The 17808-nt window shown below is 33.9% G+C and overlaps 2 protein-coding genes across 2 annotated transcripts in view; both read right to left on the bottom strand.

The window, feature by feature from the left end:
* The window catches only part of LOC117687390 (talin-1), a 111571-nt gene that overhangs the window by 8603 nt on the left and 85160 nt on the right, over window positions 1-17808 (bottom strand). The window lies entirely within an intron of this gene.
* Window positions 5233-14356, bottom strand: LOC136272956 (uncharacterized). The gene is made up of 4 exons (XM_066076305.1): window positions 9376-14356; window positions 8817-8892; window positions 8539-8621; window positions 5233-6825 (listed from the first exon to the last, which is right to left on the bottom strand). Exons 1-3 carry the CDS (start codon window positions 11156-11158, stop codon window positions 8618-8620), a joined length of 1863 nt encoding a protein of 620 aa, XP_065932377.1. The 5' UTR covers window positions 11159-14356; the 3' UTR covers window positions 5233-6825; window positions 8539-8617.

Genomic DNA, 17808 nt, shown 5'->3' with positions numbered 1-17808 from the left:
CAGGTCCGAACTTCACCAAACTTGAATGGATGGTGTGTCTTATGATACAGATGCACCTGACAGGCATTGATGTTGAATCTGAGCCATAGGTTGCAGATGCTGGAGCAGGATAAGGTTTTAATTGCTAGTGCCCTCTGATGATGATATCTTTATTATTTCTGGTCTTAACTTCACCAAACTTGCATGGAGATGCATCTTATGTATACTGATGCACCTGACAGGCTTGAATGCTGAATCTGAGCCATAGGTTTCGGATGCTGGATGAGGTTTAGTTTTTTTTGAACAGGTCACATGTTTTTTTGATGATAGCTTGCATAGTTGATTAAACTATATTATAAATGAAACGCAGAGGTTGCTTCAGATGCAGAGCCTGATCTCCATTATCAAGGATGCTAAAGAAATCTCCTACCTCACTCAAACCTGCTCGATAGATAGATGTGTTTGTTGATAAATTATGTAACATGATTCCTATGATATAGTATTGTATGGTATGAAACAATATTGTTTAATATGATACAATATTATATCATATGTAATATTATAAAAATACGATATGATATTGTATAATTTTTTTTGATATTTTATGTTATGATATTGTATCATGATATCGTTATGTATAGTATTGTATATTATGATACAATATTGTATAATATTATATTGATTATTAATTTATTATTTAATCACATGACACTATTACATAAGATATTGCAAAATATAATATTGTATCCTATGATACCATATTGTATATTCTATAATATTGTATCATACGATTTTGTATAATATGATATTAGTTTCTGTAAATAGAATTATATCACATGAAATTGTATAATATGATACAGTTATATTATATAATATTGTATCATACGATATTGTATAATATGATATTGGTTTATAATATGATTTATTATCACATCACATGAAATTGTATTGTATGATATAGTAAAATATATGATTGTATCATATGATACAATATGTATAGTATAATACAGTATTATTACTTATTAGGTTAGTTACTGACTCACTACGGAAATATATTGGGTTGATCAATCTCATAGATGGCGAGGCGAAGCCGAGCCGTCTATGAGATTGATCAACCCAATATATTTCCGTAGTGAGTCAGTAACTAACCTAAGAAGTGTTTTGTTTTCCCGAGGACTATCAAGTGACATATTTATTCACAAATAGCGATGATCTACGTAAAGCCATGTATACTGGTATACAAGATGCCTAACATCTCGTCCAATTTAACTCATTTAAACTCTTCAAAATTTTCAATCTCACCTTTCAAATATTCTTTAAAAATCCTTGCTTCACCCATGTTTACTTACAATGTTTTGTTGCTATTCAATTTTAAATGTTTTCTCCCTTTCCTCTGCAGAGATTTGAGCAAATTTCGACGCTGCCATTTTGTTCTCCTCCAGACAAAACAATGTGACGTCAATATTCTAAGGGCAACTACTCTAATTTTAAATAATTTCAAAGGGCAACTACTCCAAATACTTTAAGAACTTACGGCATGCGGTTTATGTATTAAATACTATGAAATGTCGAAATGAGTAAGCGAAGCGTCGACCAATGACGGCCATATTGCCTAATATTATTTCTCACAGAACAAATATAGAGATATATGAGGCAATCACGTGCTACGTTTAAACCAATGAAAATGTGACATTTCAGTCCAAGGGAAAACAATATATAATATTTAACTTTATCACATAATATTGTAACATTTGATATGATACAATTTTGAAGTATCAAATAATATTGTATCATATGATACAATTTGATCATTTTATGTATCAAAAGTGATACAGTATCATACAATATCATACTATATTATACAATATAATATCATATGTTTCAATGTTATGATGTATTATGTAATATGATATTGTAATAAAATACTAGTATATTGTTTTATATATTATGATATTGTATTATTTGATCAAACACAATAACGTATAACCCAATACAATGTCATATCATACGTTACAATATCATATCTCATCATTGTTTATTATGGTATTTTATTGTATTATATGACATATGTTGTAAATATGATAGGATACAATATTTAATTTTATATTATTGTATTGATTAACATATGAACCTATGATTATCATACAATTTTTTAACAGATGATATACGATATTGTGTCAAAACAGAATCCATGAATATCCAAGATCATAAAGTATGATTTTCATTTAATATGATAAAGGTGGTCTCATTAAGGTGAAGTCTCATAAGGGTGATGTCTCGTCTCGGTGAGCTTTGTAATCTGTGATTACTTATGTTTTAATGTACACATAATACACATTTTTTAAAACGACGATAAAGGGCGATTTTAACGGCGGATTTTAATTCGATTCCATAGAAGATATATTGAATGACCATTTATGTATATTTTTTTATCCGGGAATAAATTGTTATAAAGTTCAGTGTCTGACAACCGAGCCCCTGTGGTCAAAATCCGTGTGTTTACAGTATATGTATATAAATGCGTGGTCAAATTCCGCGTGTTTACAGTATATGTATATAAATGCGTGGCTGTAGTGTAAAGATACATCTGTAAAGTGCGTGATTGTGTGTTTACAGTATATGTATATAAATGCGTGGCTGTAGGGTAAAGATACATCTGTAAAGTGCGTGATTGCGGTGTAACGTTATATGTGCTGAGGTGCCTGGCTTTTAAAGTTTGTACATGTATTTTTTCTTGTATAGCGAGGTTTATAACAAAATTTATAACACAACCATATGACAACAATTGACTTATTATATGCTTATGAAAACAAGAGGCCTATGGGCCACATCGCTCATCTGAACAACAATTCCTTGTAACATTATATGTCGTAGCATATGCTATTTCTATATCAAACTTTGAACCCTTTTGGGGCCTGGTATTTTTCCGTGAATTTTGGTTAGCTTTAACAAATTAGAATGTACACTATCTTAGAATGCTTGCTTAGTAATCTCACAAACTGTAGATTATTTATTTCTCATAAAGAAAATTTTTAAACATTTTTAAGGCGCATCGCTTTCAGTGATGTAGCCTCATCGCTGTCAGCCCACTTCTCTCGGCTTATATACAAGCGGCGTCATAGAACTCAAGTATCAATGCGCCAAAAAATATATAGTGCCATTCTGATTGTTACGTATTTTCAACCAGGAACATATATTCAGTATTCATTTTAAAAATGTCAACAAATCATTACAACAGATATCTCCTTTACACATTGAAAAAACATCAATGAAAGAACAAAACAAAGATTAATACGCAGATGAGATAGACTTGCAATGCGATGTACGTACGATAGGGACAGAGGACCAGTCAACCGATGAGATAATTTGCATAACAACAGTTCGTACTTCAATTTAAAAGCGGCGACGTTAATTGTTCGAATATCGAAGGTAAAAAAATGAAATAATTTCGTATATAAAATATTTATATTAAAATGAGAGTAAGTTGCTGTCTTTCTATAGCTAGGGACAGATTTCGTATTTTATCACTTGATAAAACGAATAAGACGATGTCCAACTGAATGAGGAAAAGCGCGCCACCTTCCCCATGTGTAGAATGGCGATATTAAACAACTTGTAGTGATGTTTTTAGCTACCTTCAATGCGATGCGCCGCTCAGGCCTTCAGGCCTTTGATTTATAATATATATTTCTATGTTAAACTTTGAACGTCTTTTTGGGCCCCAGTCTTGGTCCTGTGGTCACGCCTTTATTTATTACATTATTTAAGGATGCCTGCATAGTAATCTCACAAATTGAAGCATTGTGGTTCTTTATCAGAAGATTTTTATGATATTTTTCTATATTCGTTAAACTTTGAACCTCGCGTCAGACCCCAATTTTTACTGTATAAACAAGCTTTTGAGTAGATAATGGCATTTTTGCTGCAGTGGTTCTTGAGAAGATTTTTTAAAATTTCCAACGTATTTCTATGTTAAATTTTTAACCCCGCCTGGAGGCCTTGTTTTGGTCCGATGGTTTCGATTTTTACAATTTAAAATATTCACCATAAAAACAAGCTTTGGTGTAAATATTGGCACTTCTGGTGCAATGGTTCTTGAGAGGACAATTTTTACATTTTTCCTATGTATTTCTAAATCAAAATTTGAACCCCGCCTGCAGCTCCAGTTTTGGTTCGAGGGTCACGATTTTTATATTTTAGAATCTTTACTATAGAAACAATCTTTGGTGTAAATTTTGGCATTTCTGCTGTAGTGGTTCTCATGAAGATTTTTAAACATTATCTTTTCTACACGCGACTGAAGCCCCAGTTTAGGTCTGAGGGTCATGATTTTTATAATTTAGAATTTTCACTATATAAGCAAGCTTTTGTGTGAATTTTGGTATTTCTGGTTCAGTTGTTCTTGAGAAGTAGATTTTTAAGGACACACACCCTATACTCACTGTTTCTTAATTATCCCTCTTTGGAAGAGGGCTGCGCGCTTTATTTTCACAATTTAAAATCTCCTTTCCATAAGAATACTTTTTATTAAGTTTGTTTAAATTTGGCCCAGTGGTTTTAGAGAAAAAAATATCCTCACTGTTTCTTAATAATCCCTCGTTGGAAGAGGGCTGCGCGCTTTATTTTCATAATTTAAAATCCCCTTTCCATAAGAAGTTTGGTTAAATTTGGCCCAGTGGTGTTAAAGAAAAAGTCAAAAATGTAAAAAGTTTACAGACAGACGCCGGACAACAGGTGATTAGTAAAGCTCCCTCGAACCTTTTGTTCAGGTGAGCTAAAAAACTACAGTATAATAACAGTGTTTTAGCAGTTTATAATACTGCTTAAGGATGAACCAAGCTGCCATAATAAAATATTTGCATATCCATTGTTCTTTCCCACTGTAAGCCTATACAGAGGAACTGCAATTATTTTTCTATAATCGCAACTGCTCTGTCTGTATACTATGACGTCATAAAGGATACATTAAAGTCGGAATGTTTATTTTTGATGCAATACCTAAATGTCTAGGTCTAGGCTAATACAGGGTATTTGCGAGTGGTGAAATGCAATATAAGTAATAAACAAAGATTATTTAGTGAACACGGCATTATGAATACCAATTGCTCTGCTGGCATATTTTCCATGATGCGCTAGTATTGTCTGAATACGTTGAAATGTTAACAATGGTGAAGTTTGTTTGATTAATCCGTGTCCTCATTTTGTACCATGTATTACAATACTGCCTGACTATGAAAAAAGACAAACAATATAGACATGTTACTTCAAGTTTATTGACTTTTATCTACAGCTCGCTACATTTCCCCAAACATCATTTGTATACAAGTATTATGTTTTTCATGGTAAGAGTAAACACAATAAAAATAAACATAATACTATATATATACGTTATAAATGTATTTCATCAGGTTTATTGTGTGGGTAAACACCAAAAAAATCATCTCGCTTAAACTTGCGTACAATATTTCTCCAAATAAATGACATTAACTTGAGTTGTCCTATCTATCTGGTCAACAGAGATACAGAGTGTGAGAAATGTGCTTAAACACCATTAACAAACACATAGGATTAACAACATGCTAAATACAAATTGAGGTCATCATGACCTACTTTCAAATTGATATATACATGAGTATATGACTTCTGGTATAATTATTGGTACATCATTTCTAAAACACAAGTTAGTTTATTTTTTCAAATAAATAGATAAGTTCTAAAATAGTTTCACTATAAACTACCATAATTCTAATTGGGTCATTGTGACCTACCTTTTGAGCACAACAAGCAATATATGATGCACCAATTGTTACACAGGCACAGCTAAAACTTAATCAATTAAAAACTAACATCAACTATTAATATATTGAAATTAAAACTACATAACATTGTATAAAAAAACCCATTGAAAACTTATCAAATTCTTATCAAAAGCTTATCAGATCACTTCTTTCCAAATGATCAATCCTACCAATAAAACTGTCAGGGATAAACACCATCAAATTCATTCCTCATTTTTAGGTAAAACTTCCATCTTATGAAAATTATCTAAGGGGAATAACTGTTTTTTCATCCTGACTGAAAAATACACATTTTGAGTTATTCCCCTTTGAATATAATGTTTATTACAACATACAAGATTTCTTGTGTAAAAATCAAAATTACAAAAAAAACAATATGTGACACATTGGCTACAATTGTAATGGACATCTCCGTCCTAGCACCGAATGATACCAGAAATTTCAGGAGCTTAGATATGTAAAACATATTATATACTGACAAAATTTACACTTAGATAAAATTGACAAAAAACGTATGATAACAAATTACAGTAGAGTTCACGTACACAAAAGACAGAGTCCATTGATGATGTCTTATTCATAAAGAGTTTAGGTACACAGAGCACAGAGTCTATTGAGGATGCGTTATATATGTAGAGTTCACCTATACAGAAACAGAGTCCATCGATGACGCGTTATATATGTAGAGTTCACGCACACGGATACAGAGTCCATCGATGGCGCGTTATATATGTAGAGTTCACGCAGACAGATACATTATTTTTGTGCAGATTTCATGTACACCGAACGCAGAGACCATTGATGACGCGTTATTTTTGTGCAGAGTTCACATACACAGCAACAGTGTCCATTGATGACGCGTTATTTTTGTTCACCTACACAGATACAGAGTCCATTCATGAAACGTTGTTTATGTAGAGTTCACGCACAGAACACAAAGTCTGTTGATGACCGGTAATTATTTGGCTTCTGTAACTCCATTGGAATTATGGATAATCCTGGAAGGTTTTCTACTGTCTCCCCCTGAAGGCGTTAAAAAGCAGCTTGTCTGCAAGAAACAAAAAAAAATAATTTATAATAGTATTAAATGATTAATACCAAATACTTGGACAAGAAGGAAAGAGTGAGCAAGCTCAAACACCTCATGTTCTCCCATTACTTGACAAGCTACACATCATGAATGGCAGAGTATGCATTAAGGTGGCATTCTACACCGCTTTCTGATGACGCAGTACGCAAAAAAGTAAATCTGGAAGCATGTAATTCTGGTACCGGCTGATTGCAACTGATGCGAATTGTATGGGGACCGCTCTTTTGAAAAAATTGTTAAATGAACAGAATAAATCAAAATGTTGATTAAAATTCATTATTTACATGAAAGGTGGTATGGGACACCTTCATGTTGTGTCGTATTATTTATCGAAATAGTATAATTTTATAAATAGTTTCTTTTCCTTCATTGTTACCTTACAGCGTAGTGCAGTGGGTTAGAGGGCTCACTACGGACCTGTAAGTCACGAGTTCGAGTCGGGTTTGAAAAATTTATTACTTTTCCAAAATTTTCTAAAACATATTTTTTGGTAAAATATTGTGAAAGAAAATTCTAAACCAATGAAAGTATTTCAATAGTAATGTACTTTAATTCACATCATTATTGACAGATGTTCCATACCACCTTAATTAAAGGGATGGGAGGGTGGCTTTGAATTTCTCTCAGGTTGGGATACATAAATCCTAATTATCTCCCCTTGAAAAGGGGCACGTTCCTTAATTTTCACAACTTTGAATCTTCTTTGCCCAAGGGTGCTTTGTGCCAAGTTTGGTTGAAATTGACCCAGTAGTTCTGGGGGAGATGTTGAAAATGTGAAAAGTTGACGGACAGAGGACAGACAAACAAACAGACAGACGACAGACAAAATGTGATCAGAAAGGCTCACTTGAGCTTTCAGCTCAGTTAGCTAAAAATGATAAAGGGCATTACTAGCAAAACATCATCAGATCAAAACTTTCTGCAATTATGCACATATTTAATCATTTGTCATAAACAGCAACATACTAAATTCTAATGGACCAGGTTCAAAATTTGAAGACAAAACATTGTAATTAAAATTTCCTAGAAATGTGCAAATTAACACTTTGTGTTCTAACTACCTACAAAAAAAATCATTGCTTAATTCAACATATGGCCAAAATTCTAAGTTCAATGGGGCTAAAACTCCTAGAAAGATAAATGAATCAGAACTTCCTAGTAATTAGCACATCTACATGTTGTGTCCTAAATACCTTAAAAGTTTCATATATTTCATATTAAACATGATAAAATTCTGTGCAGCTGTTTAATATAAGTTTTGCTTAAAATCCAGGACTGACTGAGATAGGTCGAAGTCATTATTCTCTAACAATTCCATTACATGGGGTATAATAATGGCACAATTGGCAAAACAAGATATATTTACGAATTGATAATGATTTGACATTTACAATGTTTAATTGTTCAGTTTAACATTATAGACTTCTTCATGTGGATATTTGTTTTATAATATTCCACATTCAGAAAATAAAACTTGTATAACATGATGTTTCTCACTCAGCAACAGACAGCCATGTTTGGATGATCACAAAGTGTGAAATAAACAGGAGTCAGTATTACAGTCCATGTGAATTATACACAGCTCAATTTCAGCTGCAGATGTTGAACAAAGTGACAAACAACATGTGTGGTTTTGAGAGCAGACTAGATTTGTACAGAAACATTTACAACCTGTCAATATCCCAGCTATCTCCATTATACGGCTGGTGTTGAGCTGGACATGAGGTCCTCATCAGGACGGGGTCTGTGTTCATCTACAACAAGGCATTAATTAGCTGTTAATTAATCAATTCCATACAGTATATGTAATGATAGAGCTACATCTACAAATTAAAACTTCAAACGGATTACCATGACACTTGGTCTATTATTTGTCTAATTAATTAAATTAAGTCAATTAACATGTAACAAAACAACTGATTACAAATACATGAGTCAGTGAGTTTTACTTTCGTTTAGTTGATGAGTTGTTGTGACGATGTGTCGTGTATCGGGTGTCTCCATCAGGACGGGGTCTGTGTTCATCTACAACAAGTCATTAATTAGCTGTTAATTAATTAATTACATACAGTATATATAATGATAGAGCTACATCCACAATTAAAACTTTAAACTGATTACCATGACACTTTCTTTAATATTTATCTAAATAATTGAATTAAGTCAATTAACATGTCACAAAATAACTGATTACAAATACATGAGTCACTCTATATATTTCATAATTAAATACAGCAACCTGCTATTTCTATTCACTAAATACAATGACATGTAACTGTACATTTAATTAATAAAATAATGTATCTAATTTCTGTATATTTTAGATAAACACTGACTCCCAATGACTGGTAGATACAGCTAACCCTGTAACAATGAGTTGTTTATATTGACAAACAATCACACAGATAAACATGTCTTACATGTATCTTATTGACTGATAATTAACACGGACTGTGTGTCTTAGTTATCTATATCTAATTAATGTGAATGATAATGACTCAGACTTACCTGTCAGAGCGTCCTGTCTGGTGATATACCTGTAGACACACACCTTGTTGTTGTACAGTGATCCGACCCAGAGACGGTGAGTGTTGACATCATAACTCAGGCCCCATGGATAACGCATCTCTTGTGATTCTGTCAGTAGATGTGACAGGAACTGACCGTCCTTATTTATCATCTGTACTGTTTTGGTTTCACGATCACACACCAGGATGTGTGACAGCGCGTCAGTACAGATTCCACGTCGATTTAGTCCTGATCCTGATGGAGGTCCTGTGTAGGAGAAACGATGTCTTCCTCCACGCTCTGTCACCACTACAGCACCAGACCCATAATCTATATAGTTAGACACCACGACATCCCCATTGTTGTTCTCTGTTATATAGTTAGGTCCTCTATACAGTCCCTGTCCTGTGTTGTTGTACTGTATGGTTTGTGTGAGTTGTCCACTCTGGTTGTACCGGGTTACCTTGCCTGTCCTTGTATCACTGTTATACATCGCGACCAGTAGATCCCCAGTGGACGGGGACCAGTACACACACCGTGGTTCCCATGTAGAGTCTGTTCTCTCTATAAATGTGGTGGTTGTTTTCATATCCTTTGACAGTTTGTTGATGTTATAATTCCTATCTATATAAATCAGTTCACTCTCACTGTTCACTGTGTGGAATCCACTATAACCATATAAACCACCACATGAATCCTCCACACGATGTAGAGGGACACCTGTTGTGTCTGTCAACATGAGATTGTTATCATCACTGACCCAGACCCGGTCTGATGTCACACAGGAAATGTGATAACAACGACGAACACCTGTCACTCTGAGAGATTGATGGAGCTCAGCACCAGACGTCAGTTTCAGCAGACACTGGTTTCCTACGCGTCGGTTTCCTCTCTCTGTGATTTGGATTGCACTCAGTGACTCCATCACATCCTCCTTGTTGAGTGACTCAGTCATGGAGAGCTGGCTGGTGTGGAGTGTAAGGTGTATCTGGGGGAGGGCTGTCTTTGTGAAGGAGAGGAATTGTAGCGCACTGAATGTGAATGTTGGCTGTACATATCTGTGTTCATATCTCCTTAGTCTGACAATATGTCTGATCATTTCTATTTTCTGTTTTTTACATCTGTGTTTGAAATCAAAGTAACATAACACATTGTTCAATAGATCATATACCACATAGTCAATGAGATCCTTCAGTCTCTGGGCCTTTGTTAACATCTCTGATTGATGGAGGGAGAATTCTGTGTGACAGATTTTGACATCAGTTTTGATTCCTGTCAGGAGAACAGATCTGTAAAAGAGAGCCTCACTTCTGATGGTGTGAATGGTTCCTCTGTGTTGTTGTCGCTTTGTTTTATAGGCTGTTGTAACATCTATCTGAGTGTGTTTTCTATGTGTTTGGCAATTATTACAGGCGGGAACTTGACAAGGTTCACAGTACTTTGTATAAACATGGCTAGGATGTCTCACACAGATCTCTTGTGTTGGGATGTAGTTGATTTTATCACGGTGTGACACAACATCATGGTCTATTGTTTGGAGATCTTTTACATGGTTCTCTTTACACTGGGGACACAGATCACATGGACACGATACACAATGGTACGCTGTGTCCCCCGGACACTTAGAACACTGATTTACTCCGTATGGGGAGCTTGCTGTGATGTACGGGGAGCTTGCTGTGATGTATTGGGAGCTTGCTGTGTCCATGATGTGGGCGGTCTGGGTCATAACCTGTTCAATGAAAATAAAGAGTTTTAGGATTATTATTGTTTGTATAAACATTCAATGTCAAATTTTAAAAGAAATATATTTGGGTTTTTTAAAGATTAATATATTTTCTCTACTTGGATAATTGACGGTCTATTATTCTGGTTCTGATTATAGAGACACTCAACCAGTAGAAAAATACAACATAAGATTGCTGAGTGAGAAAGAGGTGCTCTCTCTCTCTCTCTCCTCTCTCTCTCTTTATCCCTACATTTCTTTATCTCTGTTCCTCTCTCTTGGATGTGTACATAATTGAGAAAGTGTACTATATGATTATCTAGCAGACAAAGTCAGAGAGAAAAAAAAAATAAGATGTAGAGTACACATCACAATTAAGTTAATTCAATTACCGGGTATTTACTGTCTCAATTTACCTAACATGTACTCCTGCTCTTTCTATTTCTTTCTCTCAATCTCTGTTTCTCACAATTTCAATACTAAACATGCACTCTTGGCCTCTCTCTCTCTCTCTCTCTCTCACTCGATCGATCGATCGATCGATCTTATTCCTCCTCTCTCTCTGATTTTTTTTTTCTAACACATGCTTTTTCTCTGTCTCCTCAGATTTCTCTTCTAAACGCGTATTTTTGCTCTCTATTTCTGTCTTTCAGACAAACTCCATTAAACATGTACATGTACTAAATATATCTTACTCTCAAAGATGTAATCTCTCTCTATCTCTCTCTCTCTCTCTCTCTCTCTCTCTCTCTCTGACCTATTCTTATAAACATGTGCATCTTACTATTGTAATTCCTCTCTCTTTTTCTCTCTGAGTTACTCTCTGTTAAACATATGCATCTTTCTATTTCTCTTAGACATGTAATCTCTCTCTCTCTCTGTGTTTGTCTCTCTCTCTCTCTCACATTATTACTCCTTCATTCACTATCTCTAATTTTACATTCTTTCTCTAAGCCTCTGTCTTTCATTATTTCATAAATAAACATGTAAACACTTTCTATCTTTTATGTAAACATGTGCATCTTACTTATTCTCTCAGACATGTAGTCTTTCTCTCTCTCTCTCTCTCTCTCTCTCTCTCTCTCTCTCTCTCTCTCTCTCAGATACTTACTCTTTTACATGTAAACATGTGCATCTTACTTATTCTCTCAGACATGTAGTGTTTCTCTCTCTCTCTCTCTCTCTCTCTCTCTCTCTCTCTCTCTCTCTCTCTCTCTCTCTCTCTCTCTCTCTCTCTCTCTCTCTCAGATACTTACTCTTTTACATGTACACATGTGCATCTTACTCAGGGCTCTACATTAACTTTTTTTCCTACTTGTCAATTCGGACAAGTGACCAAAACATTTACTTGTCCGAACTTCAACTTCACTTGTCCGAAAAATTTTCAATATTAAAGATCAAATATTGTCAACTTGAAAACTACAGTACTCTATTACTAAAATAAAATCATTTATTGATTACTCTAGCTATAATTAATAACCTGACTTTTTAAATGGAAACTTAAAGTGTCTTTCCTATATGTACATGTATTTGTTCCATATACTGTAACATTAAACATGAATTGTCAGCTGTAGCTTTGTCATGGCAAATTACAAGACATTTTAAATTTAGCATCAGGTTAAAAAATACATGTAACTGTTATATTGATTTCTCAGCTGTTTTTTAAACTAAACATGGAAAGTCATCATAGTCTATCAATGATGAATGAAACCTAAAATAAGTTACATTTCTTTCCATAATCCTTTATCTTTGCTACCTTTTCTTCCTTTCTTTTTCTTAACATATGTGTTTGGTACTTTGTAAGAACTAAGATCCACACCTTGAAAGTTGTTTGAAATTAGTGAACTTCAATCCCGATCAAGAGTAACTCAATTGCATTGCAATTTGATGTCGGGATCGAAATTCAAAATAACTAATCGATAAACTTATCACTAAACTTTCTTTTGGAGATTTCTTTACATAAAAAATGCACTTGTCCAGTCGGACAATTGGCCAGCAATATTCACTTGTCCGCATATTTTTTTAACTGGTACCGGACAAGCGGACAAGCGTTAATGTCGAGCCCTGTTACTTATTCTCTCAGACATGTAGTCTTTCTTTCTCTCTCTCTTTCTTGTGACTTACTCTTATACATGTAAACATGTGCATCTTATTCTCTCAGACATGTAGTCTCTCTCTCTCTCTCTCTCTCTCTCTCTTGTGACTTACTCTTATACATGTAAACATGTGCATCTTATTCTCTCCTGAAGACATGTAGTCTCTCTTTCTCTCTCTCTCTCTCTCTCTCTCTCTCTTTCTCTTGTGACTTACTCTTATACATGTAAACATGTGCATCTTATTCTCTCAGACATGTAGTCTCTCTCTCTCTCTCTCTCTCTCTCTCAGATACTTACTCTTATACATGTAAACATGTGCATCTTATTCTCTCAGGCATGTAGTCTCTGTTTCTTACTCACAGACTTAGTATGTAAACATGTGCATCTAACTATTTTTCTCAGACATGTATTCTCTCTCTCTCGCTCTCTCTCTCTCTTCTCCGACTTACTCTGTTAAACATATGTATCATTCTATTTCTCTCAGACATGTAATCAATTTCATTCTTTTATTATTACTTTCTCTCACTATCTCATGATTTTACAGCTAAACATGTACTTCTTATCTCTCATTAAATCTGTTCTCTTGCTTTCTAACTGTTCTCTCTATCCCTCACACTTTCACTACCAAACCTCTCCCTCTCTCTCTTCTAACATGTAATCTTGTTTTCTATCATCCCTCTCTTCTCTCTATCTCTCTTTCAGTTGAACTCAACTAAACTTTGTCTCTTACTCCCTTACTCTTGATGTTCCATATCTATCATTTAATATTTATTGCTCTGTATAACATGTCTGTTTGCTCTCTCTCTCTCTTTCTCTCTCTCTCTCTGAAACTTACTCTTATCCATGTAAACATGTACATCTTACTTATTCTCTCAGACATGTAATATCTCTCTCTCTCCTCTCTTTTCTCTGACTTACTTACTCTGTTAAACATATGTATCTTTTCTTAGACATGTAATCTCTCTCTCTCTCTCTCTCTCTCTCTCTCTCTCTCTCTCTCTCTCTCTCTCATTATTACTTTCTTTAATTGCTATCAAAATACAATTCACACCTAATCCTCAAATTTGTGCATAATGGGAACCCACCAGTGTATACATGTTAATTACTGGTTTATGTCCCATGCTTTGCTATTCCCTTAACCCTGGTTGATTTTTTACTGCCCCCCCCCCTAGATAAATTAGCCCTGATATTACCACAAAGGTATGTTTCTCCTCATCTAACACATCAATAATCAAATGGGAATGTGGGCAATAGTTATATTGTCAGTTCCTGGGTAAGAAATTGATGTTGACCTCAGCCTATGCTCTCGAGTAACAGTTCTTATCCCAGTACTAACACAATGACCACTGCCCTCATACCCATTTAAAAGATGTATACTACATGTAAAATGTCTATGAATGACACACGACGACAAACGTGGGATAGCAATGGGTCTCCTGAGTGACTCAGGTGACCTAAAAATACAGAGTATAGCTACATGAACATGGTGATATTACATGAATACTATACCACATATATTCTCTCATTGATCTTTCAGTCAACAGCACAGCCAGAAACAACCTGGGAACCTGTAATGAGACCATCAACTGTTACATTCTAGTACTTGATGATATCCCGCCCAATTGCGGGATTTAATATTACATACATTTATATGATACAATGCTTCACAAGATATCTGTGAGCCAATGCTCACTAGTGATACCCCCCGCTCTGATGTAAATATGCAAAATAAGCAAAGTCGACATTTAACAGAAAGCTGGCATCCGATTGGTACAGAAATATATCCCATAATATGGCATGCCTAATTAAATAGTGTGTTAAAATTCCAAGCATCTGCGATTAATAGCTGCTGAGAAATCTTTGAGGAAAATTTGTTTGAAAATTTTGGCTAAAAATAAACAAAGTCGTCATTTAACAATAAGTTGACGTCTGATTGGTACAGAAATATATCCCATAATATGGCATGCCTAAACAAACATTGTGTAAAAATTTCAAGCATCTGCGATAAATAGTTGCTGAGAAATCTTTGACGAAAATTTTGGTTAAAAAATAAGCAAAGTCGTCATTTAACAGGAAGTTGACGTTTGATTGGTACAAAAATATTTCCCATGATATGGCATGCCTTAACAAACACTGTGTAAAAATTTCAAGCATCTGCGATAAATTGTTGCTGAGATAAATGTGACAGAAATTTTTGTTACGGACGGACAGACAGACAGACAGATGGACAGACAGACAGACAGACGGACAGACACACAAGGGTAAAACAGTATACCCCCTCTCCTCTGGAGCGGGGGTATAATTATATGTTGATCCATATTTTTTGGTTTATTTATGTAAACATAGTGTCTGATTTTTTTCTTAGTTGCTTTATTAACCTTTTCTCAAACTCGTAAAATCTACATTTACTATATTAATTACTGCTTACTCTCAAACATGTACCTTCAATCTATGTTTATTCTCTCTCTCTCTCTCTTTCTCTCTCTCTCTCTCATGTAAAAGAGTATGTTGATTACTTTATATTTGTACTTTTATAATATAATAGAGATTTTCATCCAAATATGAAATACCAAATAAATAAACATTAAGTATACACAGAATGTTACATATAGATGACTCAGTTTTTGTTTATCACAGCTTTTAGGTGTAAATGTTATTTTGTTGTGTTTTTAATGACAAATTGTTGTCTTTAATTATCCATGATAGATTAAATATTTAATACATTTATTTTGTATGTTTTTGTCTATAATGTCCTGGTATAAAAATATGCATTTAATACTAGTAAGCCTCTTATCCTTTTATTTAAGGCATATTTTTCTTTCAAAGTTTACATGAAGACAAATGCAGTTATCATTGAATACAAAATGTAAAAAAAAAAATTCAAGTTTTTAGCTCCTTCCTGTCCAAAGGTGAAATTTTACATATATATAGTTGAAATATCACCCATTCCTTCCAATTGTCTCAATTTAAATTGCATGTAGGATATGAAAATGTACATTTTACATAAATTAAAATAACATCTGCTATAATAACTACTTTTGAAATGAACAAGAAGCAACCATATTTTTATCTTTGTATTGTATTTATGCATTTAACAGAAAAACATGTAAAATTTGAACATTTTTCTTGGATTTCTTATCTGTCTCCAGCTACCCGGGTGTGTTTGAATTTTATTGTAATAAAATTAAGGCAGACATTATTTATTTTATCATGGTTGGAAAGGGAGTAGATTTTTATTAAATATGATTGTTAAGCTTGCTTTTTAAGAAATTTAAACAAGAAATCACATGCGGGACGGCATGGATGTTTGTCTCTAAAATGCTACAATTCATCCAATTTTCAAAATAGGTCAATTTTTAGTGTCGGTGATACATGTTTTCAAATATGTGTGAGAATTGACACTAGGAAATTGCCACAAGTTTCATAATATTAGGTGAAAGATTTCAAACCACTGCTTTTTATGAAAATCAATACATAGGAGGAGGGTATACGTGCAAGGGTATTTCTAAGTGATGTGGTGCTTTTAGAATGATAATATCATGTAGATATATGCAGTATTGAATAAGGTTTCCTATTAAAAGAGGTTGAACAACAATTGACCTCTTAAATATTAAGTAAAGATGTTTTGCTGAAGAAGATCCATATGAATCTATGTTAAATAGAGTAAAGTGGAAATGGTGGGTTCACTTAAATGACCATATATTTCTCAAACCTCAATGAAATTGGCAATATGCAGTATACTTTTTCTAAAAATTGCATAAGCTTTCTTATTCCAAGACAAATTGTCTTTTCATAGAATATGAGTGTAAGTTAAACCCTATAAATTAATTAGAAAATTTGTTGAGCCTTTGAACTGTATTTTATGATACATGTACCTAATTGATTTACCGGTACACATTGAAAGGAATTTATAATGGTATTTTGAAGCTATTACATTGTACTTTAACGGTGTTATATAGACAACAAGAAAAGAAAGGATTAATTTGGAAAATTGCATACTATATAGGATCGGAACCCTGGAAATGATATAGATGTTCAACATATAATTATATCAATAATATTTCACTAAATTCAAACTTATTGAAATCCCAAAGCAAAATCTTCTTTTTTCTTCATATATAGGAAGTAGAGATGAATTATGGGTAACCAAGTGATTACCGAGTGGTTAACTCGGTTAACACAGTGTTAGCTAACCAATGCGTTAAATTGCTTTTGATCAACAGAATTTAACCACTGCGTTAGCTAATCACTTGATTAGGATTTAACATGTCGTTATCCTTAACACAGTGTTAAATTTAACCACCTTTCGAAAAACCGGGCCCAGGTGTGCAGTCTGGGTTCACGAATGCGAAAACTAGAATGGTGGTTTTTTCCAAGGTCTAGCACCTTGTGAATACATCAGTTTGTCAAAAAATGACATGCTCTGAATATTGTTTTTTACTTTTAAATAGCACATGGCAATTTATACATTCTGCTTCTTATCACAGTGTATTTAAAAAGGTATTGAGTAAAACGTTCAATCGACTAGACGATAGGCTGCGTTCGTTCTAATAGACAAGTTGGTCTAAAAATATTCGAGTTACTATAGACCGGGCGTATTTTCTATAGATT

This window comes from Magallana gigas, chromosome 1 (assembly GCF_963853765.1).
Source record: "Magallana gigas chromosome 1, xbMagGiga1.1, whole genome shotgun sequence".
Classification (NCBI taxonomy): Eukaryota; Metazoa; Mollusca; class Bivalvia; order Ostreida; family Ostreidae; genus Magallana; species Magallana gigas.
Note: the sequence above shows the minus strand (reverse complement) of the source record. Positions and strands in the feature narration are given on the sequence as shown.

Bases quoted from the DNA above. Each gene is read 5' to 3' on its own strand.
- LOC136272956 (XM_066076305.1), bottom strand. From the start codon at position 11,158: ATGTTTATACAAACAATAATAATCCTAAAACTCTTTATTTTCATTGAA. The intron at 8,893-9,375 runs GTAAGTCTGAGT...GACTTGTTGTAG, and splicing joins CAGACAGGACGCTCTGACAG to ATGAACACAGACCCCGTCCT.